Source organism: Giraffa tippelskirchi, chromosome 9 (genome assembly GCF_054371585.1).
Source record: "Giraffa tippelskirchi isolate mGirTip1 chromosome 9, T2T-mGirTip1v1.2.pri, whole genome shotgun sequence".
NCBI classification, from domain to species: domain Eukaryota; kingdom Metazoa; phylum Chordata; class Mammalia; order Artiodactyla; family Giraffidae; genus Giraffa; species Giraffa tippelskirchi.
Genome location: NC_137283.1, coordinates 44,357,985 through 44,385,449, shown reverse-complemented (window position 1 = coordinate 44,385,449; position 27,465 = coordinate 44,357,985). Strand labels below are relative to the sequence as shown.

The window sequence follows — 27,465 nt, the reverse complement described above, 5'->3', positions numbered from 1 at the left end:
GTTAGAGCTGGCAACAAATGAGTGTAGTGAACTTCTAGAAGCTGGACTGCTTTGTGATTCATTGCAGTGATGTAGCAGAGAAGGAAGAAGGAGATTGGAAATCCCTGAAATGCAGATTCCATATATGGCCTTCTGGTCTACTGCCCAGTGTCCCCAAAATGTTTCGTGGACTTTGGGTTTTATCTCCCAACTGATTGTGAGATCTTAAGGAATAGGAAGGAGGGGGAATGTGGGTCATTTTGACCCTGAAAAAGCTCAGAGTGTCCCCACTGCAGAGGTAATCAAGTATGTGCTCCCTTTTCCTAGAGATAGGCAAGAAAAGACAGGCAACTTTGTGATTTGAGCAAGATACCCAACAGGACGTATTTTCAGGGATCTTTTTTTTTTTTAAACTTCTTTAATTTTCTGGCTCCATGAGTGACTCTGTAAATGTCCTGCTCATGAAGACAGAAAATTCACATCTAAGCCGTCTGAGGTCAAGGTGAGGAAACAGTCCCTGGTGGCTCAGATAGTAAAGAATCTGCCTGCAATGCAGGAGATGTGGGTTTAATCCCTGGCTCAGGAAATCCCCTGGAGAAGGGAATGGCTACCCACTGCAGTATTATTGCCTGGAGAATTCCATGGACAGAGGAGCCTGGCGGGCTATAGTCCATGGAGTTGCCAAAAGCTTATGACTGAGCGCATGTGTGTGCATGCATGCACGAATGCACACACACACATATCTTGATACAGATATGTTGTACACAGTACTTGTTCAGTCAGTTAGAGCTAATGTTATTATTGTCAGCATTATCAATCAAGAGTAGATGTGATTTTCTCAAGAGTATCTAAATTGGAGGTGAGAGAGTTAGAGAACAGCCATATTTCCTTGGTGGTCTAGGAGTTCAGAGAGGAAGTGATCAAAAAGATCTTCCGTTTAGGGTCTAGGCAGAGAGAGATTTGTAGATGAAGACTGATGAGAACAGAAACTAGAAATATATGTAGAATTGATATCATTAACCCAATATTCCAGGAAGGCGAGATCTAGTTCAGGGCCTCTGCACCTGTGATTCTTTCTGCCACGAGTACCTCAGTTACTCCCTGGCTCTCCCCTCACCTCTTTCAGGTCTTTGCTTAAAGTCACTGTCTCAGTGAAGCATCCCTGACTCCAACAGTTAACAGTGACACTCCCTCATCCCTCCCCATCTCTTGGTACCCTCTCTCCTTGCTTCATTCTCTCCCTTAACTTCATAGTCCTCACTAGTGATAAGCTATGTATTTTAACTTCATTTTCTTATCTCTTTTCTGCCGCTAGAAAGTAAATATCATGAGACAATTAGTGCTTTTTCTTTTGGTCTCTGTTATGTTTTCAAGGCTCAAGACCTAGAATAGTACCTGGCTCATAGTTGATGGTCCATAAATAAATGGAAGGAAGAATGGAAGGGAGGGAGGGAGGAGTGGAAGAAGCAAGAAAGGGAAGAAAGCCTGTTTTGATGCATGGATTGCCCTAGGGACTAATCACTATCCCATTCAAGCCTCTCATGTAGTCTATGACCTTTGGCACTATTAGTGACGTTCCCAATCTCATTCCACCAGTAGGTGTTGGAGCCAGGATATGGCCATTTGCATCATATAGGATGATATTCTATGTAATTTACTCCCAACTAACTGTGAAATCAAACAGGAGTATGTGATGGTAGTTCTAGTATTTCGCTATTTATTTTGTACGTTTGATGAGGATACTGGAATCCCGAGTGCAGTAAGATGGTCATGAGGGAAACTGCCATTCTCAGTCAGTGGAGTTTTTGAGGTGGTCACTTAGAAGTGTGTGTCTGCTGATGACCCATGAAAATGAAGTCACATAAAGACACAAGGAGAAAGAGTGGTTTCATACACTTAGGGCATCTCGAGCATTCTATAAACACTCTCCAATTCCCTGCAAGCCTCAGTTCTCCTAGCTACCTCTCCAGACTGATGATTCATTTCTAGTTAGGATCCTGTATCACCTAGCAGTTTTTGCTGGTTAAAAACAGTTGCGTTTTGGTGGTCTCATATCATTCAACCTATAATTTCACCCTCACAGCCACCTGTCCCTTAGGGACTATTATTATTACTGTTTTGCACATGAAGAAACCGACATTTAGCAAAGTAAAACAACATGCTAACATTACACAGGAGTTGAGTGGCCCACTCAAGTTCCTGACTCAGGCTGTTCTGTATGGGCCCCCAAAGTTGGTGTCTCCACTGTCGTACTAAGCTTCTTTCCCAGGACTCACTGATGCATCATTTATCTTCAAGGAGTTAAGTCTTTTCTGGGAGACTCTGTCCGGGAAAGTTGCAGTAGTGGCTGAATGAGGTGGAAGTTGGGGAAAGGTTCTGCCTGAGACAAAAATGTTTCCTATGTGCAGAGTCCCTTTTCCCAGGCAGATGTCTTTGGGATTGATGTCTACTCTTAACCCCCTCTCCCCATGGCCTTAACCCTAGAACATTTGAAGCATAGAAAAGAATGTGGGGAGTCAGTGCCCCACACAGATGATACACATTCATGATGCCCTTCTTCTTGACCTCCAGGCCTGCATGACTTAGAACACCCTGATGTGTCCTTGGCAGATGAATGGTAAGAATGAAACAGTCCTTCTCAGCATTGGTATTTATTGTCCTCTTTGATTTCAAGTTGCCTGTACTCCCTTGCCCAGTTCTCCTGATTCAAAGGCAAAGGAAAGTGATGCTATAAATATGTACACATTCTTGTTTTGGGCCATGTCACATTCCTAGGTCCTACTGCAACACTGACCTACACCCAGAGCACCGTCATCTGTCTCAGCTAGAAGCTATTAAACTCTACCTCAAAGGCAAAGAACCTCTGCTCCAATGTGAGTGTGCTTTCAAATGCACATGTTTGTGCCTGTGGTGGTTGGGTAGTGGAGGGGGGTGTGGATGAACTCAAAACTGTACTTCCTCTCAGTTTTCAAGGGAAGCTTTGCTTTGGCAAAGGTGATCAGTCACAAGAAATCCAGCCAAATGGCTGCCTCCTGTAGGAACAGGAGAAAGAATGTGAGTTGCCAAGAGTCATGCAAATCCCCAATCCCAATTTAACCCTTCACATCGGATGTGTCCTAATACCAAACCATTTAGTCAAGCACCTGAGTAGGATGAAAATTATACAGTTGGGAGGAGACTGTCAACAGCTGCTCTCTTATTTTGCAAATGAGACCCAAGGGCTGAAAATAAGACTTAGCTCATCCAAGGCCATACTCTAGGTCTCCTGATTTCTGTCCAGAGTGGGACTGCCACTGTGACATGTTGCCTCTTGCAGCGTACATTCTGCTGCCCCTCCTCCTACCAAGTGCCCTCTAAGGGAGCTCAGTGAATCAGAAATGGCCAGTAGCTGGTGCAGGGGTAGAAGGAGTAGGACAAGGAGAGAGCAGCAGCAGGCCTGATGCTCACCAAGTGCAAGAACAGTCCCCTGGACAAACACAGGTTTATGCTGATTAGTTCCAGTAGCTAAAGTTTGGGCACAAGGGATTCACCAGAAATGAGCATGGCCCTCATCCCTACCCCTAGCAGATACCACTTATTAGTGATATGAGAAGTTCTTTGCATGTGTTATCTTACAGAAAAACCTAACAGCCCTATGAGAGGTGTAAGATTATCCACATCGAAACCACATCTTCATGAAATGGATTTACTTTTCGGATATGCTCTAGTAGAGAAAGGATCAGATGGATGTCATGTGAACTCAATTTTTCGTTTTATTTGCCTTTTTGAGTGATGTATTTAAGAAAAAAAAGTGGAACACTAATATAAAGAAGTACTTAACATTTACCATCCAGCTTTGTCAAATTTTAAACTTTTTGCCATATTTGCTGCAGGTTCTTTTTAAGGAATGAAACATCAAAGATAATGTTGAAGACCCCAAGTGCCCCCTGTGTGGTCCCATTTCCCTCTCAGATAGAATTACCACTCTGTATTTATTCATCATTCCCATGCATTGTGTACTATATATGTATATATATACATATATATATGTGTGTGTGTGTATATATATATATATACCAAATATGTACATATATACCTATGTGTCCATATCCATTATATGCCATTATGTTCATTACTTTGTATACTAAATTTTTTTTTTTTTATAAATTTATTTATTTTAGTTGGGGGCTAATTACTTTACAATATTGTAGTAGTTTCTGCCATACATTGACATGAATCAGCCATGGGTTTACATGTGTTCCCCTTCCTGGACCCCCCACCCACCTCCCTCCCCATCCCATCCCTCTGGGTCATCCCATTGCCCCAGCCCTGAGCCTTTGTCTCATGCATCGAACATGGAATGGTGTTCTGCTTCACATATGATAATATACATGTTTCAATGCTATTCTCCCAGAACGTCCCACCCTCACCTTCTCCCTCAGAGTCCATAAGATTGTTCTATGCATCTGTGTCTCTTATTCTGTCTCGCATATAGGTTTATCGTTACCATCTTTCAAATTCCATATATATGCATTAGTATACTGTATTGTTGTTTTTCTTTCTGGCTTACTTCACTCTGTATAATGGGCTCCAGTTTCATCCATCTCAGTAGAACCGATTCAAATGTATTTTTTTAATGGCTGAGTAATATTCCATTGTGTATATGTACCACAGCTTCCTTATCCATTCGTCTGCTGATGGACATCTAGGTTGCTTCCATGTCCTGGCTATTGTAAACAGTATACTAAAATTTATATATATTGTATAATATATATTATCCTACAACCTGTGTTTCACTCATCATACATAATATTTTTGAGATTTGTGTTGATCATTTAGCTCTGATGCATTTACTTGAATTACTATGTGATATTCTACTATGTAACTATGTCTCAATTTATTCATTGTCTATTTCATGATGAGTTGTTTCCAGGTTTTGCTTTTACAGCAAAGTTGCACCATCTTCTTGGCCACCAGCCACAGTGAGGACTGGCCTACTGTAGGTGATAAAGCTGGAGGGTTGTAGGATGCCTCTGCTAGACTCATGATATGCTCCTGATTTCTCATCCTCTTCCACAGAGCTCTATCAAGAATTCATCTGGATAAGGATGGATGTCCCACTTTAGGATGAAAATAAATAAATAAATAAAAGCTTAGATGGAAGAAGTCACAAAATAAGAGTCCCAGAAATGATTAGCTATCATATCCCTCTTCCTTACGATAATCAAGATCAGGGCCCTGAAGAATTGCAAATTTTGATAGAGGGCAAAAATCGGGATGAAAAGAGCAAACTTTCTGAGGAGTGCTGCCTTCCAGTCTCCAAATCTCCAAGTCCCAGAGTTGGCTTGCTGGTCTATGGCATCAACTACTCAATGGGGAGGGAAAGCAGAAACTTGAAGTGTGAGACATCCCGCACTCTCAATTTACTATCGTCTCATCCAGATGCTTTGGGGGCCCTTGTCTTATGGTGTATCAGGTGTCAGAGCTGTTTCATATTTTCACCTGGTGGGCAGTTAACACAGCAACACACCATAGGAGATAGTAGCCTGCAGATACTGCAAAATGAGCCTGTACAGCCTCTCACGCTGTAGTTTGGGGTCCAGCCAAAGCCATCTTTTCAAGTCTGTCCCTCCCAACAGGTGATAAAGAATTGATACAGGAAGTCCTTTTTGATGCTGTGGTGAGTGCTCCCATTGAAGCCTATTGGACCAGCCTTGCCCTCAACAAATCTGAGTAAGTGGTTGCACGTGTCCCCTTTTCATGGCTAGTTCCCCACAAGCCGTCCGAAATATGGTTATGGTTTAAAGAACTAAAGCTGCTTAGGAGGCTGGTGTTAAAGTTCTTTAATTTTCCCCAAAGCTCCAAACCACAAGAGCTAGAGCAGATTAGCAGCTCTGACTTGGATGGCAAGCTCCTGGGTTTGACATATAATTTGTTTGAATTTTAACATTACATGAAATTTGGTCTGCTGAGGTAGGGTGACACTTCCGAGAGAGAGGGGGGCAGAAGGAGCATTTTGCTTCCTGCCCTGCATGGCTCCCTCTCCTTCACAGTCTGGATGGAACCTGGGATCTGGGCCAGGCTAGGCTGTGAGGAGGACAGGAAAGTGAGAGCTCTATTTCATTAGGGTGTCAGATATAACCCTGCAGTTTTATTTCTCAAGTGGAAGATGGAGGGGAAGGAGGGCAACCAAAGAAAGTTGTCAAAAGACTAGGGTGAGAAGTGCTTCAGTAGCTTATTATTATTATTACTATTATTTTACTACTTTAAGTAAGCTGTTAATGATTAAAAATTTTTTTAAAGTTCCTTTTGTCCTTTACCTTCATGTCATATATTATTCAGTTCTCTCTCCTTTTTTATTCTTTATCCGCTCCTTTCCTTCTTTTATCTTCCCTTTTGTCTCTTCTCCTGTATTAGGTCTGTCATTCACTCTGTTCTCATTTTCATTCATTCATTTATCAAATATCGATTGCATGTCTGTTATGGACAAGCACTGGGCCAGATATTGGTGAAATGGAAATAATAAAACATAGTCCTTATCATTGTGGTGCCTGTGATATATAGTGTGATTAAGAATTGTGATAATTATGAAGGAAAAATTAGACATGTAGACTGTAATAAGACCTAGAGTGGAGACAGAAGAAAGGAAAGGCTTTTGTGACAAGGAACTAGTTCAGGTGTGCCGTAGGAAAATTCCAGAGAAATGGAACAGCATGTGCAAGACCCTGAGGTAAGAGGCTGTTTGGACAGTTGAGGAATTTAAAGAAGGCCAGCAGAGCTCAAATGTAGAGGGTAGGCTGGAAGATGTCAGGAGACAAGGGTTCATTGGGGCCTGATGGTTTAGAACATTGGGAATCGGGTTAAAGATTTCGGACTTTATTGGAAAATTCCTGAAGAATTTTAAGGACATTTTAAGATTTTAAGAAGCAGATGATCAGGTTAGCATTAAAAAAAAAATCCTTCTGCTGATATGTAGATAATAGAGTGTAATGAGGGTAAAAAAAAAAAAAAAATAGTAGCAGTTCAAGAGATTTGTCACTTGGACCAAGGCAGTGGCTGTGGGCACAGAGAGAAGGGATGCACTAGAGGCATGCTTTGAAAGTAAGACCCCCAGGACTTGGTGATGAGTTCACGGTGTGAGGGGAGGGAGGCTGAGCTGTCAAAAGTCATTCTCAGGTTTATGACATGAATACCTGTGTAGATAGTCATGCTATTTCCTTGGTCAGGAGACAAGGAAGCAAGAGCAAGTTTGAGACTGGACATGGACAGAATTCTTTTCTAGACAATTTAAGGTTAAAATGACTCCTGAGAAAAAATGTAAGGTAGGTAGTTTAATACATGAATCTGGAGTCCAAAAGTTATAACTAACTACTCTCATTATATTTGGGGGGTATCCTTAGACTGCTTACCTGCATAAATCTTATTCCCTGGGAGATTTGGAAAGAGTCAGAGCCTTTTCTGTGATTGCATTCTCTAGTGGAAATATTTCTTTTAGGTTCTCATGAAACTTAAAATCCTGTGCAAAGATTGCTGATTCACCCCTAACAGATGCTAAAGATTTCCAAAATGGTAGCTTGCTTTGTAGTCCACATCTGTTACTGATTGGGCAGCCTGGCTTTCCTATTTGGTGTAGGCTATGAGCAGAAACTAATACATAGTGTTGGTTGTTATTCATCCCTTAAATACTTAAAAGTAGTATTGACCACTTTGACAACCATCAGAGATCAAGTAGCTAAGTGATCATATGTTGAAGATGACATGGAGAAAGCTTTGAATCAAATTGCTACTGGCATCTAGGGCAGGGAAGCAAACTCAAGAATCAGTATTCTCTTCATACTTTTTTGGTAGAATAAAATTGTGTATTTGAGGCAAAAGACCATTTGCTTTGTTTTGAAGAAGTATGCACTGAGAATACCCTGAAGAACATGTTCAAACATAAAATTTACCTTGACTGTTGAAAAAAATCTTCAGTGAATCTTCAAATGAGTTTTCTTTGCTAACGCCTTCCTTAGAGTTCCTACGCGTGGCCTCCTGTAGGACTATTTACAGAAGTCATTTCATTACTGATCCTTCTGGGGTTGATGGTGAGGGTAAAACTTCCATGTTGGTGCCCCCTAAATGGTGAAGAATTCAAGTCCTGAACATTTTCAGGATGTGGGATACTACAGACTTGAATCAATGGCTCAGTTGCTGGTTTTTGCTAATGGCAGATTTCACTAACGATCTCAGGACCAAGAGTGGACTTGGTAGCATCAGTGCAGAAAGCTAGCTCTAAGGCTTTCTTTCCTCCCCTCAAAGTTGGCCTGCTCTTTCTGAGCTTGCACCCAGAACCTTGAGATAAAGGTGTGTTTATTTATCATTCAGGGTGCATTTTCTTATGCCTACCAAACTAGGTCATGGACTTCATAGTTTTTCTGGCAAGAATTACCACGAAAACCTTTGTAAGGGATCAGAGTCTGCATCCTGTGTGTACATGTGTGTGTGTATGTTTCTGTAATTTCTACCAAAATTTCAGGCTTCAGTGCTATTATTTCATACAACATTCCATGAGTTTTAAAATGCAGAAGCCGTTATCTGCTGACTGTCTGGCAGAATCCCCCTGACTTGCGCTGCTCTGTTTTAGGAATTCGGACAAGGGCGTGGAGGTAGCCTTCCTTGGCACTCGCACAGGCCTCTCAAGAATCAACCTGTTTGTTGGGGCAGAGCAGCTCACCAATCAGTAAGTAGGGAGCTCCTGAAGCAGGATAATGAAAGGGGCGTTTATATCATTCATTGATTCCAGCGGTGGTAGAAACAAAACTCAGGCCACCTCAGGCCTGTTGACATTTTTCCTCTCTGTTCTCCTTTGGGGACCACAGTGTGTGTGTGTTTGGCTTCCCTGATAGCTCAGTTGGTAAAGAATCTGCCTGCAATGCAGGAGACCCCGGTTTGATTCCTGGGTCAGGAAGATCCCCTGGAGAAGGGATAGACTACCCACTCCAGTATTCTTGGGCTTCCCTTATGGCTTAGCTAGTAAAGAATCGCTTGAAATGCGGGAGACCTAGGTTCGATCCCTGGGTTGGGAAGATCCCCTGAAGAAGGGAAAGGCTACACACTCCAGTATTCTGGCCTGGAGAATTCCATGGACTGTATGGGATCTCAAAGAGTCAGACACAACTGAGCAACTTTAAATGTAAATGTAAAATGTGTGTGTGTTCACCTGCCCATTGTTGACCTTTCCGCAACTCTGTTCTTCACACTTGTTGGCATCTGTCCACTGTCCTGAAGTCCTCTCCCACCCTGGTGGGTCACTTAAGGACTCTAGAGATAGTGTGACTACTGGAGGAGCATCCAGAGGGAGGACTCACTCAACTCCTGGCAGATGACCAGAGGGCTTTCAGCCGTCTTGCAGCTCTGCTGAGGAATGTCTGCTTGTCTAAGAAGCAGTGTTTCAATTCTGGTGTGTGTGTGCATGTTTTAGTAAACCCCTGTGCCTCAGCTCAGAGCCTGAGGGCCTGTAGAGCCCCACAGCCAGAACTTGGCATTCTGGTAGCCCTCGGTTTGACAGTGTTTCCATGTTCTAAAGAGACCAGATGGACAGTGGGCTGAGTGTCACCAACTTCAGTGCCCAGATGCCATTTAAACCAACACTGTTCAACCCCTGTATCTTCAGAGAGCCCCAGGGTCTTAACTCTTTGAATTGGTGTTTGACCAGAGCTGGTATGAGCCTGGGAAGTCCTTCCTGAGCATATTAATAAATTTTCTCAGTTTCTTTTCTCTGAAGTAACAGACATTATTAGGCCAGGGATGAGTGGAGTCTGAGGTTCAGAGTTTGCCAAGTGTGTATTTGTGATTCCAGAGGTTACCATGGAGCCTCACAAATCCTGACCTTCAGGGACAATGAGAATAATGGAGGCACTGGGTGTCCAATAATTTGAGAGGGGTTGGCCTGTCAGGAGCCCCGTGTACCATTAAGTCCAGTTTAGGTGTGCTCTTGTGTCTCTTAGATGAGTCCTGGACACCAACCATGTCTTCTTATAAAACCATGTCTGTAAGTGGCAGATCCATAGATTTTTGGTTGTTTTGTGGACTGGCTTTTAATTCCCATGTGAAGGCTCTTTCTTTCTCAACTCCTCAAGTTTGTCATCTGTAAAGTTGACTGTAGTCATGACTTGATTCTTTTCAAGTTGTCTCTACCCCTGTGCATGCATGCATGCATGCTTGCATGCTCAGTCACTAAGTCGTGTCTGACTCTGCGATCCCGTAGACTGCAGCCCACCAGGCTCCTCTGTCCATGGAATTTCCCATGCAAGAATATTGGAGTGGGTTACCATTTCCTTCTCCAGGGGATCTTCCCAAGCCAGGGATTGAAACCATGTCTCCTGCATTGCAGGAAGATTCTTTACCACTGAACCACCAGGAAAGCCCCTGTACCCTGAGACAAATACTTTAACAGAAGGCAAGTTCCTCGGAAGGACTAGAAGTGTCAGGATGCACATCCTCTTCTCATTTTAGGATCCAGAGAGGTGAAGGAAGACACAGGAGTAGACTTTCTAATCCTCAGAAAGAAAATCTGTTATGTGTTTTGAGATTCAAATAAACAGACAGACATGAAAGCACTAACAACAACATAACCTAACACCTTGATAATCTCATATTCAGGTGATTGTGGTGGATTTGAAAGATGACAGGACCGCACTCAAGACTGCTGGGATATATACCTGGCTCACCTCACTCATTGGGTCTGAAAAATGGATTAATGATCATTGGATATCTGGACAGATGAAATGATAATCCTTCTGTCTTCAAGAAACACCTATCATTGATTCATATAGAGGCACCTTGGCTTGCATTGTCTTAGGGTCTTATATCTGCCTACCCCTTCCAATCAAATGGTATTTGTTGATACCCCCCCATTTGGATACACTATTAGCCAGGGCTAGAAAGAGTTTAAAATTTCTGTGTTTTTGTTAAAGAAAGTTCAAAGTATTGGGAATAAGTTTGGATAATTAGCAAGTCCCCGTGCTAGAGCTAACCTGTAGTGCCATCAGGCTCCTACACTGAAGTTCTATCTCCTATCCACCTGATTTTGGAAGTGTATCTATTATAGCTCATGGCCACTGTAACCTGCTATCATTCCCAATATTAGCCATATAGTCTGTGCTTTCAGTGTGGCCTTTTGGATCACATGTAGTACACATGTAGTAACCAGTGATGTCAACCTCCACAGTATGGATACTGCTCTCCCCTAAGTTCTGAGTCAGTCCTGAGTCTTAGAGATGACCATTTCACAACTTTCTTTTAAACCACAGAAAATGAAAGAAACTCTTGAGCTTTAAGATTGCCCGCATATTTGTGTGAGCCACTTTCAGCTTACATAGCCCTTTCACACATGGTATTATATAATTCTGATAGTAGCACAGTAAGTATAATATTATTATTCCCACTTTGTAGATGAATAAATGGGGCTAAGAGACTCAGTAACTAACCCAAGTAACTCGCTCAAGATCATTCAGCTCTGCCTAAAACTTAGACCAGTCTCACCCAACACCACAGCAGCCCCTCATATCCAGAAGTAGGTACAGTCCTGTTTGCTGGAGAATAGAGAGGGAAGGGCTTCCCTGTGGCTCAGGTGGTAAAGAATCTGCCTGCAATGCAGGAGACCCAGGTTCAATCCCTGGGTTGGGAAGATCCCCTGGAGAAGGAAATGGCAACCCACTCCAGTATTCTTGCCTGGGAAATCCTGTGGACAGATGAGCCTCACAGGCTACAGTTCATGGGGTTGCAGAGTTGGACACGACCAAGCAACTAACACACAATACAGAGGGAGGGAAGGAAAGAAGCAGCAGCAAAGATCCTCACATGGATCCGCTTTACCTTCTTTACATTTTTTCTAAGAAGAGTGAGATCTGTTTAAGATGTTGATCCTCTCAAGGGAATGTATCTATGTCTCTGGATTTTAAGGCAAGACAAAGCTTTCTGACCCTTTGGTCTTCTGATAGGATTTCTGGAGACTTTATTTGCCTGCTTCAGATGCTAAGACTATTATTTCACTAGGTATACTAGGAAAAATCATTTCACCCACTGGGAGTCTGACTGCAGGGTTATACAAGATATTTCTGAGTAATCTGGGGTGCATGTTACACAGGTCTTCTCTGTACTGAGAAAAATCAGGTCAGGGTTCTAAAAGCAACACTGTTTTTACCCACCAAAAGTTGTTGGGATGTACTTCTGTCTGGCTTTTCCTTGTTCAGTGGTGCCACACTCTTATTCTGTTCTATTTCAAGGGACTTCCTGAAAGCAGGAGACAAGGAGAACATCTTTAATGCAGACCATTTCCCTCTCTGGTACCGAAGAGCTGCCGAGCAGATTCCAGGGAGCTTTGTCTATTCAATCCCATTCAGCACAGGTGGGTGCCCTTGTTGGAGGCTGGCTCTGTCCCTTTGCTCCTGCTGGCCTGAGCATTGCATGCAGAGTATGAGGGAGCATCCTGGAGGCTAAGGGGAGCCAAAGTCAGCCAGGAGAGGCAGTGCTGAATGTTGGCCTATCCCTGAACCAGTGACCAGCTCCGTAAGTGTTGCTACTGCAAGTGCAAGGAAATTTTTACTTGACCAGACTTTGCAAAACACATGCCAGGAAGCAGGACTGTTATTTTGTGCTATATAGAATTTGTATACAAACTTCTCAGTAGATTTTTTTTTTTTAATCTAAAATGTGGTCATGGTCCTACTTAGAGAAAATTCACACAGCTATAACATCTCTTGCCAGAACTTTCAGCAAGTCACATCACTCTGGAGACCCACAATTCCTCATCAGAGCTGATTTAACTCAACACACAAGAGTAATGACTAAGATTTTGTGTAGCCTTGTGCTCTCCTGACAGGGAGCTGCAGTGACCAGTGAGAGGCATGTAGCCGATGATTCTTCTAGTCTTTAGGTTTTACGATATTATTAAAAAAATGCTAAGGTCTCCTCTCTCCAAAGGAGAACTGAACATTACCTTATTTCAACCAGTTTCAGAAGCAAGAGAAACTGGAAAGGCTTTTTAGTTGTCCTTGGCTTTTTCTTGTCTCCTTGTTCAGTCGCTCAGTCATGTCCGACTCTTTGCGACCCCATGGACTGCAGCATGCAAGGCTTCCCTCTCCTTCACCATCTCTCGGAGCTTTCCCAAACTCATGTCCATTGAGTTGGTGATCACTGGCATCCTACCGTCTCGATTTCATGCGTCTGATATTTTTAGTGCTCATTCTGTGTAAGGCTCTGTATTGTGCATTGTAAAAGCTTCAGAGATGAATAAGACATAGTACTAGACACTTGGATTGCTCTGAACAGTTCGGTATATGCTTATGTTTTATATTAGAGGCTTCTATATTAATCTCTTACAAGCATTCCCAAGTCACCCCTAATGGGGACTCTCTAATGCTTTAGTGTCAGAGCTCCTCCCTGAGTTTTGGCACTTATTTCCATAAATGAAACATCTTTAAAAATAAAGTTTTCAAAAATTTTGGAAGACATGTTGATAAGAGTTGTCTAATAATTAGTTGAATGAACTCATTTGGAAGAGGGTCCCTCATTAATGAAGATATTCAAAAAAAGACCAAGTGTTATTGTAGAAATTCCCTCCCTAGGTGGGATTTTAGAGGAGATTATCAGTTAAATTCCTTTAAGAAGCAAGATTCTTGGAGTCTATCTATATTCCTTTGCTGACAGGCCTGTGTTAACTCACACCCACGCATATGTATGTGTTCGCAAATGTAAATTTCCAGGTACTAAGAATTTCTTTATGTTTATCTGTATCACATTTTATTGCTGAAAATATCAACTAGGAAACAGTGGACTTTCTAATTCTGCAAAGCTATCAATAATAATGTCTTCTTTTATCATGTAGTTCCATGGTAACTTTCTTTGTAGTCTTCTGAAGTAAAAAAAAATAAAACTTAGCTTTCTAGATCTGGATTGGAGCCATTAAGTTATCCAGAAGGGGATTTTCCCAAATCTGGACAGGGAGGAGGAGTTGTGAGTAATGAGAACGTCTCCCAGAAGTGCTGCGTGTGTGTGTGTGTGTGTGTGTGTGTGTGTGTGTGTGTGTGTGTGCTTGTGCTTGTGACTCCTCGGTTCAGTTTGCTTTGTTGTTATTCACCATTTTCCTACAAAGAATTATGTCTGGAAAAGAATTCTGATTAATTAATGTTGTTGTCTAATTGGTTTTTGGCAAGTGGGGTTTTCACTGAACTTTGAATGAAATCACATAATAAAAAGAAATTTACCTTATTCATGGTAAAGTTATGGATGACATAATATCTTGGGAGATTTTGTGGCCCCTTTAGATTTGGAGAAAATGTTAAAAATCACCACACACAAGTGCTATGGAGGAGCTCTCTCGGTTTTTCTCCTGTGTGTTGAATACCTGTACACACTGGGAAAGAAGCTGGTTTTTATTACGGCTTAAACTCAGGCCAGAAAATTCTTAATTGTTTTGGTCATAAGTGTATTTCAATTCAGATCTGGTTTCTCCCTGCTTCTAAATTCAATTGAATTGCATTCAACTCACATTCATTGAACCTTTTATAAGGCAGCCACTGGAGTAACAGTTATTAACTATGGGCATTAGGAATTTGTGTTCAGTGCCTTTTAATGCATGAGTATTAGAACCATCACTAGTAATTAAAAATCTCTTTATACTAACACAATAATAAGAGCTTGGGGTAAAGATTTCATTCTAGCTCTATCCCTATTTAGAATAGTTTTGCTCAGAAAAACTTGGCTTGAAATTAGAATTTTATATCTCAGTAAAGTTTTAACCAACAAATCACAGCTAAATTTCTCAACTCACTGTAAAATAGTTTCAGTACTTTATCTCAAGCAGCCCTCTATGGCTATGTTTAGAAAGGAAATGTAAATATGATAACTGACACAGTAAACACTGATAGTAGTAACCACAAATTTTTTAAAATGTGGTCCCTCTGTGTTGATTAATAATTTTGATGTGAAGTGGTTAGATGTTCCCCAGTGCGGGTGTCATAACTTGGTGCATTGATTTCTTAAGCTGAGAGGACTGCCTACCCCACACTTCCGGCCTAACAGGGCAGATCCTCTCTGAGTTCTTGGAAGTGAGAACTGGTGCAGAATTGGTGACTAATCTTTTTTTTCTTATAGGAACAGTCAACAAAAGCAATGTGGTGACAGCAAGTACCTCCATCCAGCTCTTGGATGAACGGAAATCTCCCGTGGTGGCAGGTAAATGATGTATTTCAATCAATGAATATAAAATGAGCATGATGTCCATTCATCATTCGTCAGCTACTTCCATGCATCAGAAAGTTGGCTTTGAAAGGTTAAAAAAAACATTAAAAACTATATTCTCTTCAGCTTGGCATCATCTCCTCCAACCCAAGGTTCTGACAGCTGGTTGAATTTGACGTGAAAGCAGAACTATTTCCCGGGACTTTTATCCATAGACTCTGAGCCAGTAGGAAATTGTTGGTATGTGCAGAAGATCATTTCTTGACAGTAGGTGCCATGCCAATTTAAAGTAAGCTTCAGATCTCCCACTTCTATGTCATTGGGATAACAGGGGGCCTGCAAGGAAATTGTGGGTTTGTTTTTGGCAAACACAAGCTGAAATGTGCCCTTCTCTGGGGAACCTGAGATTTTCATCACCCTAATCCCCCTGGAGGATTAGAGTTAGATGTATCTGCAGGTGCTGGGTTTGGGACCAGGGGAAAAGCCATTTCATGATTGAGTTTTGAATTGTCAAAGAAACCCTGTATCTGGCTTTTCCCATCTCTCTCACTCTTAAGAGTGTCAGTAGATTTTTTTGACTGACTGGAGGCTTTCATTGGTGATATTTTGCCTATAGGGCCAGAAACTGCCATAAACCCTCCTTTGGGGACAGATGCTGAGAAAATGGAGCCTAAGAGTGTGTCTAGCACCTTATCTGTTTCTGATAAATAATTGTTGGAGCCTTTGGTTAATGGAGTGGGTAAGACTGTCCAAGTATCATCCTGATAATTGGCTAGATTTACCAAAGGGAGTCATTTTGTTTTTGGTAAGTTGTACCACAGGATGATTTTGAACCTCTATTTCTGTGACTCCACACACTGTGGAATGGAATTGAAATGGATCAGACATGTTCGAAGTGGTTGTTCTTTGGCTTTATTTTCTGACATAGCCTATACATCATAATTGTATTAAATATTAGCAGGACTGAAACCTTTGGTGACCATTGCCCTGGTTATTCCTGGATAATTGGGTATGGCAAGGAAGACAGTCATATATATCTGACCAGTAGCTCATCTTCAACTAGGCAGACCTATAACTAATCAGCCAGAAGATAAAGACTGTGAAAATTCAGGGCTGCTGTCGTCACATTTTGTTCTTAGTGCCTCATGTTCCTTGAGGAAAGTAGGAGACAGGATCATTTAACTCAGCAAGATTTATTTTTGTTTGAAGGTCAGCCTTACTCATCTCCAGCCTGACCCAGCCAGCTAGTTCTGGAGGCACGTTATCTCTCTGGAGTTGAGGCCACATGCACCAGCTGATAACGACATGGTCTGAACCAAATTGTCTGTTTGAAATTTCTTTCTAAAACCTTTTCCTTGAATTTCTCATAAAGTCATCATGAAGGATGCTCTGTTTTGGCTCTAAGATCACTGTGCCCATCCCAGCCACATCTGTCCCAAGTTTACAAACCATGTTCAAATGTTTCCAAATGACTTACATTTCATAAATGTCTATTTGGCTGAGTATGGACGAAATGTGGACTCAGCCTGGGCACTGTGTATCCAGTCTGGAGAAGACCGTGACTTTCCCAAATGGTGCTTGTCTACTGTTGAATTATACAGTTTGCCAGAGACCACAGGCAAGTCATGAGACATGGTTGGCCCACCCTAAGTGGGTGGAAGAGACATCCTCCTGATTACTACAATTCAATGTTTGCCAACCGGTGCCCATTTTCAGGAGGTAATTACAGAGCAAAACAAAAAACAAGGCTATCCAGGGAACTGTATTTAGTCATAATCTTTCAAATCTGGTGATTGTTAATCTTCTTTTTTTAAAGTATATTGAGTAGACATAAGATAAAACAGAATTGCTCATATTTGATCTTGAAGGCTGACATGGATGCAGCACCATGAAGGCAATGACCTCAAAAGAACCTTTATGTCTCCAAAAGCAGAAAGGCCTCCTCATCACTTCCCCACATTTCATTGGCTCTGACTCACCCATCATGTCACTGGATGATTAGGTTCGGCAACTTTCTTGTGTGTATTCTCTACAAATTAAGTAGACATTGTTTACTGCTTTAAAATTAAAAAGCCCATTTTAATTGGGGAAGAAACCTTGTTTTGGCAGATGAAGATGAATATGTGAGCAGGCTTGTCCCGCGACCACTGTGCCTCCAACAGCGCATGGGATACAGCCAACTGGCAGTAATTTGGTATTTCAATGAAATCCTTGTGTTGAATTGAAATTTATCTGAAAGGAAAGGTGTGCAACTTTGCAGTTTATTATCAAGGACTACTTTGAAAAGCCTGCAGTGCTCCCAGATCTGATCTGGTGTTCTCATGTTCATTGACTACATGTGTCTGTTTGCAATAGAAAGTTTCTTATTTTAGTTTTATGTGTGTGTGTGTGTGTGTGTGTGTGTTATTCTCTTCTTTCTCTCTTTTTTTGTTTTCTTTTTCAAACAAAAACATTTGGATACTCATCTGTCAATGACATCTTTGAAGAAAGGGCAGTCAAACTGGGCCGGGTTCCATTTATACGTCAACCTCAGCGCATAAATGGGCCCCATCCATCTTCTTGGCCTATGACATTGCTTACAGTCCTTTCCTTGAGGAACTTGCCAACTCTCCAGCTGCCACTAGCATGCTAAATTTTCTTAATTGCTTTCCCACTGCACAGGAAGAAATGGTAGGACTTTCTCTTTGGCCCACCAAGTCTCTCTGGAGTGCTAGAACCTGCTGTGTGTCAGGCCCGTAATCCATTTTTCTGTTGTTATTGGAAATGCAAACCTGGGATTGTAAGGTCCACATAGTTTTGTCACTCACTCTATAACTTGCTAAATGTGTGGTCTTGGGTCCCTGAAGTTCTATCTAAAATAGGGTTGGGATTACTATCTCCCTCACCTTACTCTGGGTTGTTTTGGGGATAAAATGAGGAAATAAATTTAAGAAATATCAATATCAAGAAGTAAAAATTACCAGGATTTGAGGTGGCCTATTTTTATCTTCAAGTTGACAATATACTTCTGCATTCATTCATTTATTCAATAAATATTTCCTGACCTCTTTCTTTTGCCAGCACTCTAGATAGAAATGAATAATAACCAGACCCTGTGATTGACAGTCTCTCCCCTTACTCCCTATCCTCCCCTCGCCCCCCTGCGACCACCACCCGAGACCTTTAAAATAGGAACTATTTTTAAAGCCATATCTGCACAGGATAAGTGAAATGAAAAGCTGAACAGTCATTTAGAAACTCCTAGAGGTCAAAGACTTTCTACTTTTCATCTTCTGTCCCTCACAGCATAACCCAGTGTAGTCCCTGCAGTATAGTAGACACGCAGTAAGGATTCTATACATTGGATTGAACTTACAGAAAGCCGTTTTGCCCTTACTTAGTTGTTATGACTTGAGTTCTGTAAGTTACCTAGATCATGGTGTTAATTCTACACTACACTCTCAATGAAGAGACCAGACCCAGCAAGCCAAGAGTCATAGGCACTATTTCCATCATGCTGGGGTGGAGAGGACCTAGAGAAGAAAATAAATACATAGAGGGGAGGAACTGAGAAAAATTGGAAGATACAAGGAGGCAGGGAACTTCTTTCCCTCCTTGGAGTGTTTTATGACTTCCCTATGCTTCTAGACTCTCCCTCTGACAAATATAAAATACTTAATCTCAATTTTTGATAAGCTCATATTTCTGAATTTTGAAAGTAGTAGATAATAAATTCTGAATTTTTTTCTTTAAAATGTAAACTTTAACATATCAAAATCTAAAATCTCTTCTAAGGTATTCTAATTTCATTTCCTAAATAATTTCTCTCCAGAGGCAAGGGCCATCCCAATTATATTCTTTTTCCCAGTGCCGAGGTAAGAATTGATAGGGTAAATGTGTCAAGAATATTGACTAAGTAACTTGAGAAAGGTGGGGTTCATTTTTACTTGTTCTCTCTACTACCCACTCCAGTGTTCTTGCCTGGAAATTCCATGGACAGAAGAGTCTGGCAGGCTACAGTTCATGGGCTTGCAAAGAGTCGAACACAACTGAGTGGCTAACACTTATAGGCCCACATGCTTGCAAAGTTTACTGACCAAACAGTAGAAACACAGTACTTGACCAAAACTCTGAGAGAGGCACTCAGCAGCTAAAATTCCAGTCCACACCATAGTAAAGTGATACAGACAAATATGGATATTTTAAGGAATAGAAAAACTATTTAGTGTCCCATTTTGATGGCAACTGTTGTTAACACAGTAGTTGTCTCTGCCTTAGCAGATATTTTTTCTGAGGTCCAAGCATCTAACCTGATGCTTAGGGTAGCTAATCTGTTCAGCAACAGAAAGAAAAGCATTGGTTACAGAAGTGAATATTTTAACAGGTTTATTGAGATATGTATGATTTGCATACCTTAAATCACCTGTCTTACGTGTAAAATTTAAAGATTTCTAGTAAAATTTGGGAGACTCTGATCTCACAGTCTATTCCTTTGCAAGGAACACAGAGCATGTTAGATCCATTCATGGGGAAAATTGGAAAATGTAGGTTAAGCGGTCTCATTTTCATAATTCTGGGCTGTATAATGAAGGGGGATGCTTGATGTTAGGACAGAAGATCTCATTTTAACCAGTTGATTAAGAGAGAGATTGCTGAACATCATTGACCATTAGCTATTGTCAAGTACATGTTATTTAAACTGAGTGTACTATTTAATATACAGCTTTCCTTACAGTTGGGTAAATAATGGTGCCAAAATGTTATAGGCAAATATTCAGCTCATCAACATTTCTTTGGTGGGATTTCATATATGTGATATATATGAGTTAACTAGTATTTAGAAATTATGTGTCAAGTCTCCATGGATAAACTTCTAGTTTCTAGGTGAGCAAAGGGAATGTTTTATTGTAGCAGAAGTTAATATTTAGTGATCACACTAGTTGTTCTCAATCAAGGACAGTTTTGACCCCCAGGAGACATTTGACAACATCTGGAAATATTTTTGGTTGTCGTGACTTGTTAGGAGGGGTCCTGCATCCAGTGGGTAGAGGTCAGGGATACTCCAGACCATCCAACATCACACTGGACAACCCACAACAACACAGGGTCATATGGTCCAAAATGTCAGCAGAGGTGAGGTGGAGAAATGCTGGGTTACACTGACAGGAAAACTTCAACTCTTGGTGCTTTCAAATTCAGTGTTTTCCCTTGTAGACTTATTTACAAAAAGATCTTATTTCATATCTTCATTTTTTAATTGAATAATTCAACGAGTGTATATATATATATATCTAGCACCTACCATTTTCCTGTTGCCGGGGATACAACTGAGAACAAGCACCCCGGAGGACATTGTGGAGTGAGTTGGGGGATGATGTTTGATGCAGTGAGAGGGCACTGTTGGCTCTCCTGCCCTGAGGCTGGGGTGGCAGCTGCCCAGTGAAGAATCATTCCGACCAAACTGCTGCCGGTGGAGGAGAGCCTCCACTTGTGAGGGAGGTACAGACAGCAGACAAGTGTTGCAGGAATGGGAGGAAGAAAGGAAGAAGGGCGGGAGGGAGGAGGAGGAGAGGGAATTTCCGGCCATGGTTGATGCTCTATGAAAAATGAAGTGTGGTTGGGAGTACCAAAGGCAGGGAAGAATGGTCATGTTCCTACTTGTATGTGGCAGGGGCAGTGCTTCTCCAGACTGGGGGAGGATGGGGACTCAGAGAAGGCCTCCCTGAGGAGGTGACCTGATCAGAGATTGGAATGATGAGATACAGCCATTATGCAAAGATCTGTGGGAAGAACGTTCCAGCAGAGGGAACAAACTTCTCCAGGAATCTTGAGTGAGATCCCTCACACATGTTGTATCTCGATGGTTTCTCTGAGACACAAATGAGTCTCTCAGGTTTGGGTGGTATTTACTAGGCTCTGAAAGCATGACTGATGGGCAGATGCCCCAGGGAGAAGGGAGGAACCCAAGATAAGTTGTGGTCTAAATGTCAGCTATGAGATGGGGCTTTTTATATATTTGGCATTAATTTTTTTCAAGTTGACTTACAAATGCACTGCAGGGGCAAAAGGGGGTCTAAGCTGGTAGGAATGACAATAACAAACTTCAGAGAAATGGATTAGTGATGTAGCTACCAACTATGCTTTATTTCAAGTCTGCAAGAGAGTCTGAGTTAGAGTTGGCCACATAGAACAGCTGCTCTGCATACCACAGTAGACAGTGACAGGCACACTGAGGATCACTGCTCTAGGAATAAAAATAGCAGAGTTTTGAGAAACTGAATCCCCTGCGCTCACTTTCCAGGACACTCACTCCCATGAGCCACTGTCATTTTATAAACCTTACCAAAAGCCCCAACACATTCTCCACCCCAAAATCAGCAGCAGAATTTTGGAGTTATGGATCCTTATACCCAGTTTTTGAGTTCTGTTTTGGCAGGACTCTGCTTTCTGAGGTCATGGTGGGATTTGGACATTAAAGCCAATGTAAGCCAAGGATTTAGTAGTGAGCACGGGGCCATTTCCCCCTTCTTGCTCTGGAATTGAATTTTGACATTTGTAAAACGAGGTTGATTGGTGCTTTGGTTGGATTTCTAGCAGCCTAGTTTTTAAAACTAGAGATTTGTTTCATCATCATAGAAAAGGAAAATAATTAACCAGTAATGGGCTATTTCTTGCACCCAGATTCAGCCTAGCTTTGAGGGGACCCCTCTAGTTCCTTTTGAGAAAAATAATTTATATAAAGAAAGTGCTTGGTGAATACTTATAGCTGACTGTTCGATAATGGTTAGCTGGTAAATTATTACTGCTGTTGTTAAGAATGATATATGTTACACTGACCACGCTCATTAGCCAGTGCTTTTTGTCATGTGCTGTTCCCTGTGAAAACTTGCATAGGGGATATCATTATAGTATCTTTAAATGTTTCATAGTAAAATTTTGAAAGTCACACTTTCTTGTACCTATTCCTCAGAACAGAGATTGGCAAACTGTAATCCATAGAATCATAGAACGAAATTTAGGATGCTACCTTTTTTTTCCTCAGAACAGAGATTGGCAAACTGTAATCCATAGAATCATAGAACGAAATTTAGGATGCTACCTTTTTTTTTTAAGAATTTTATTGAGGTATATTTCATTTACTATAAAATTCACCATCTCAAGTCTACAGTTTTTTGGGTTTTGATATTTTTTTAGGTTGTACAACTGTCACCACAGTCTAACTTTAGAACGATTTTATATTCTCCCATACCCACACACCCTCCTCATTCTTTATATCCCACTCCCTACTCCAGCCCCAGCAAATCCACTAATCTCCTTTCTGTCTGTATGGATTCACTTACTCTGGACATTGCAGATAAATGGAATCATACAACATACGGCCTTTTGTGATTCACTCTTTCACTGAACTTAGTGTTTTCAAGGTTCATGTTGTAGCAAGGATCAATACCTTGGCATTTTAAACTATCAAATGATATCCCATTGTGTGTATGTATAACGTTTATCCATTTATCAGTTAATGGATACTTCTGGGTTGTTCTCACTTTTCAACTATTATTACCAATGTTGATATGAACATTTATGTACACAGTTTTGTTCAGATAACATGTTATAATTTCTCCTGGGTAGAAATTGGAATAGAATTGTTGGGTCATAAGGTAATTCTAGATTTGATATTTTGAAGAACTGACAAGCTGTTTTCCAAAGCAGCAGCAGCTTTTTACAATCCCACCAGTATTGTGTGTGGCTTCTAGTTTTTCCTCATACTTATGAATGCTTGCTATTTGTCTTTTTCAGTTTAGCTATCCTAGTGGGAATGAAGTGATTTGCATTTCCCTAATAACTAACTACACCGAGCATCTTCTTGTGTACATGCCAGCTCCTTGCTTATCTTCATTGGGGAGATGTCTGCTCATATCTTTTGCCTGTATTTAAATTAGGTTATTTGTCTTTTTATTGTTGAGAATTAAGTTCTTTATATATACTGGATGCAAGTACCTTGTCAGATACCTACCACTTATTTTTATAAATAATATTTTATTGAAATACATCCCTGTCCATATTTTCTGTGGACAACTTCTTGTGCAAATGGCAGAGCTGAGTAGTTGGGTAAAGACCATATGGACTAAAAAGCCAAAAATATTTACTTTCTGACTCTTTAGAGAAACCATTTGCCAACTCCTGCTTTAGATAAAAATATGTCATGGTCTGTTTAAAAAAAAAAAAAAACACCAAAAATGCTAATTTGTTCACTCACTTATTTTGCTATATTTTTATCTTATAAAAATGAAGAAAATATTTAAATCAGAGATGTGTAAGTAGATTTGAAGACAGAACTTCCTGTATCAGAAGGTATCCATCATTGTGCCTAGTGTTTCTGTATATGTAGTTACAGAGATATCCCAATCAAAGGTCCTGAGCTTTCTAAAAATATATGCTCTCACTGTCAGTCAAGACAGTGATTTGCTTAATCTTCACTTTAGTTTATAAGCCTCTGAACAGTGTAATCAGTATAATGCTTGGTAGAACATTGGAAATGCCCTCACCTGCTTTGGTGGAAAACAGTTTTTGTGATTTCCCCCCACCCAACACGACTCATGAGAGATTTGGGGATTTATTTAGCTGCTTTTATCCAGGCAAATCTCCTAGTGACCTTAATGGGATTTTGATCTTGGTTAAAACTAGTATATATACGACTCAGGCTAAGTGAAGGACTAAAGAGGATAAATGAGCTGACATGCATTTCCCCTCTCTGGGAAGAGAGGACATGATTGGAGGCTCTAGCATAAACGCTTTGACAGTCAGTCTGTGGACTCTTGCTCATGGAAAATGCTTTTGCCAATCTGTAGTGGGAAAGGGACAGTGCTGATCAAAGGCTCTTTATTCCCATGGCCTCCCACAGTTTGCACTCACCAAGAACTCCCACATTCTATTCTGGGAGAAAAGATCTGCATGAGGTCAAGACCAGTGTCTGAATGTCATTCCTACTTCAAGGCCAAATTATATGTGACCAGGCTTAGGCAGACTAGAGTGTACAATTGTCTTAAAACATAAAAAGAAAGTTGAGAATGAAAACACAGTGCATGAGCATTTTATATGCTTGTACTTCATTAGCCTTCTTCGACCAGTTTCCAAGTTTTTGCTGATATAGTAAGGTTCTTTTAAGCCAAAATTATTTCTGTTATTATATTATTTTGTGTTATTTCTTATTTTTCTGTGCTCTTCTCACTTTCTTTCTTTCATGCTTTCTGGAACCCACTCCAACCGGGTTTCATCCATAGTGAATCATTTCTCATCAAGGTTATTTATAGCTCCTACATTACCAAATCCAAAATTGAGCTTCAGATGTTCTTTTCTCTTGGTCTATCAGCAGCGCTTGACCATGTTGACCACATTCTCCTTGCAAATCTCTTTATTTGGTTCTTCACCTACCTCACTGCCTACCCTCTAGGTCTCCTTTGCTGATTTTGTTCATTTCTTGATTATGCATGTTGGAGGGCCCAGGGCTCCTGTCCACTCGCAAGGCTTTTAACACCATTCATGAGGTGATGATTCCTAAGCCAGACCTCTTTCCCTTGACTCTCCCTTGTCTGATTAGTGTTTCTGCCTCTCCCATCAAAAAAATCCCATTCCCAAAAGCCCATCAAATGCAATTGACTCCAAGCTTAAGTTATTGTAGTTATCTGATTATTCAGTCCAAAGAGTTAGGAGTCATTTTTAAAAAGTGTTTATTATGGATAATACTGAATATAATCAAAAGTAAATAGAAGCATGAGAAGTAACCAGAGGAAACCCATGCATCATTCATTCAGATTCCTTCTCCACTAATCATTAATGACATGACCCTGAAAAAGTTACCCAAACCCAATAGATTATCTTCATCTGTCATATGGCAGTAAAATGCTCTCATGTTTTGCTTAATTTGAGACTTAGAGAAAAATGAAAATATTACACTAAAAACAACTGGCACACAACCTGGTGCTTAATAAAAGTTGATGGCAGTGCTATTATTGTTCTTATCCAAATAATTAATATAATAATGCTGTAGTTCTTATATTGTGGTTCACCAGAATGAATGATGGAGAAGGCAATGGCACCCCACTCCGGTACTCTTGCCTGGAAAATCCCATGGATGGAGGAGCCTGGTAGGCTGCAGTCCATGGGGTCGCTAAGAGTCAGACACGACTAAGCGACTTCACTTTCACTTTTCACTTTTACGCATTGGAGAAGGAAATGGCAACCCACTCCACTGTTCTTGCCTGGAGAATCCCAGGGACGGTGGAGCCTGGTGGGCTGTCATCTATGGGGTTGCACAGAATTGGACACGACTGAAATGACGCAGCAGCAGCAGCAGCAGCAGCAGCAGAATGAATGAATAATGGCAAAGGTTGGGTTGTATTATACATGCTAAACCCTTTGCTCCTGTAACTGCATTTATCAGATCTGCAATTAATTTTCTGTGTGACTTTGGGAAAATTCCTTTCTTTTTCCATTCTTCTATTTCCTATTTGTAAAATAAGAATATGAAGCCATATCAGGGTAGCAGATAGGTTAAGACTCATAAGTCAACTCCAGTTGATCAGGAGTAGGTACTTAGAAAAGATATTTAAAAGGATTCTGTGGCTTTGACTGCGGTCAATAGATAAAGTTTGCTGAGACCTGTTAGTAATGTCTGAAGCAGGTAGGGAAGCTGGTCACAGCTATTCTGAAATTTGCCACACCTAGACTAACCACTCTCAAAGGACCTTCCCAATTCTCAGTCCTCTGGTTCTTTTTCTTCTCTTATTGGTGAGCCTTTGAAACTGGGTAACATCCCATCCATCCAAATGAATACTCAGTGTCATTAGAGTGAAAAGTAGATGTGGATACTCCAGTCAAGAATCTGAAAGGAAAGTGAGGGATTGCAAACTTGCCTCTCCCAACGGGAGGGAGGTTTCTTTGAGACCTTATTAAAATTTGAGCATAAATAAATAATTTTCATCATAAGGGAAAACAGGGTAGTTCCCTGAAGTTGTGTATAAGCCACACCCAGTGACACCATGTGGGGTTGGAATATCATTTGCTGGTAGATTTCTGTCTAATAGCATTAGCATTGGATACACTGGTGGGTTTGACCCAAGTGAAAATAGTTATTTCCTGATCTGCAATAGAAAGTGACAGATTTCTAACAGTTAGTTGTATAATTATGATAATCGATGCTGCAGATAGATTATTTTAGAAATTGATCTGCTTCCTTTGATATTTTGGATCTAAGACAAGAGTGTCTAATTTCTGGAGTAACTTTGTTAACTTGAATAATGAGATTTCAGAGCCCTCAGGAGGAAATCCTGTGATTCACTTTTCAGTCTTCCATTTTTGTAAGAAAAAAAATGAAACATCCATTGTTCATGGGTGTTTTATCATCTGAAGCACAAGATTGTTCCTGCAGGGTCAGGGATATTTGCCTTAATTTTAAAAGCTTTCCAGGTATAGATTTGACACTATGTCTTCTTTCTCTACAATCTCTGTGACAGAGATTCCTCCTACACCCTCATTATATGCCTCACAATTTTGGGCCCTGCTATTGTGAGTTTGTGACCTCTGGCAAAGCAAAAATAGTGATACTGTTCCACTAAATATAATGAAGAAACTATATTTTACAAAATTTTCTCAGAACAATCAACAATAAACGTGATATTTATTCACAGTATTCCTTCAGTAAGGCTCTATGATGGAAGGGCATTTTATAGGAGAATCTATAAATATGACAGCAGCAATAAACAGCTGAAAATAATCTATGAGGCGTTTGCAAATTACCCCTCATGAGCTGTAGTGGTTGTGAAAGATAATTTGCGGTTCTCACAGAATACCCTGCAAATTGAGTCTTTCATCTGCAAGTTTTTTACAGAGAAAACATTTCATTTCTCCTATTAACGAATGATAAGTCTGCGTTTGTTAATCTAAACAATTTGATTTATATTTTTCTGTGCTGAGAGACTTGTTGACATTTTAGGGTAAGTAATTATTTTCATCGCCAACTTTTCTTTGTGGTGACTGTAGGCAAAAGATAGACATCTGAATATAAGAAGGCATCATTTTAATAATTTTCCTTAAAGATGTCTCATAAAGCAGGAATCTATTTGCCCAAGTTATCATCTGTGCTTAGAAGTCTAATAGGACATGGGTGTCAAGGAGTGAGGACTCTAGCCACATTCAGGGTTTTCTACGATGGATTGGAAGCTCTGTCATGTAATCGCTGTGGGCAAGGTGATGGGGTCGACGTGCATAGTCACCAGACCTCCGGCAGAGTGCAGTGCACTGGATGTCTTA

At 40.8% G+C, this 27,465-nt stretch overlaps 1 protein-coding gene across 2 annotated transcripts in view; it reads left to right on the top strand.

The window, feature by feature from the left end:
• The window catches only part of CACNA2D3 (calcium voltage-gated channel auxiliary subunit alpha2delta 3), an 871,068-nt gene that overhangs the window by 692,789 nt on the left and 150,814 nt on the right, over positions 1–27,465 (top strand). For both annotated transcript variants that reach the window (XM_081524872.1, XM_081524871.1), the window contains 6 exons: positions 2,551–2,596; positions 2,755–2,852; positions 5,598–5,691; positions 8,582–8,677; positions 12,225–12,346; positions 15,094–15,174. In XM_081524872.1, the coding sequence (XP_081380998.1) occupies positions 2,551–2,596; positions 2,755–2,852; positions 5,598–5,691; positions 8,582–8,677; positions 12,225–12,346; positions 15,094–15,174 (537 nt within the window). The remainder of the gene's footprint in view (positions 1–2,550; positions 2,597–2,754; positions 2,853–5,597; positions 5,692–8,581; positions 8,678–12,224; positions 12,347–15,093; positions 15,175–27,465) is intronic.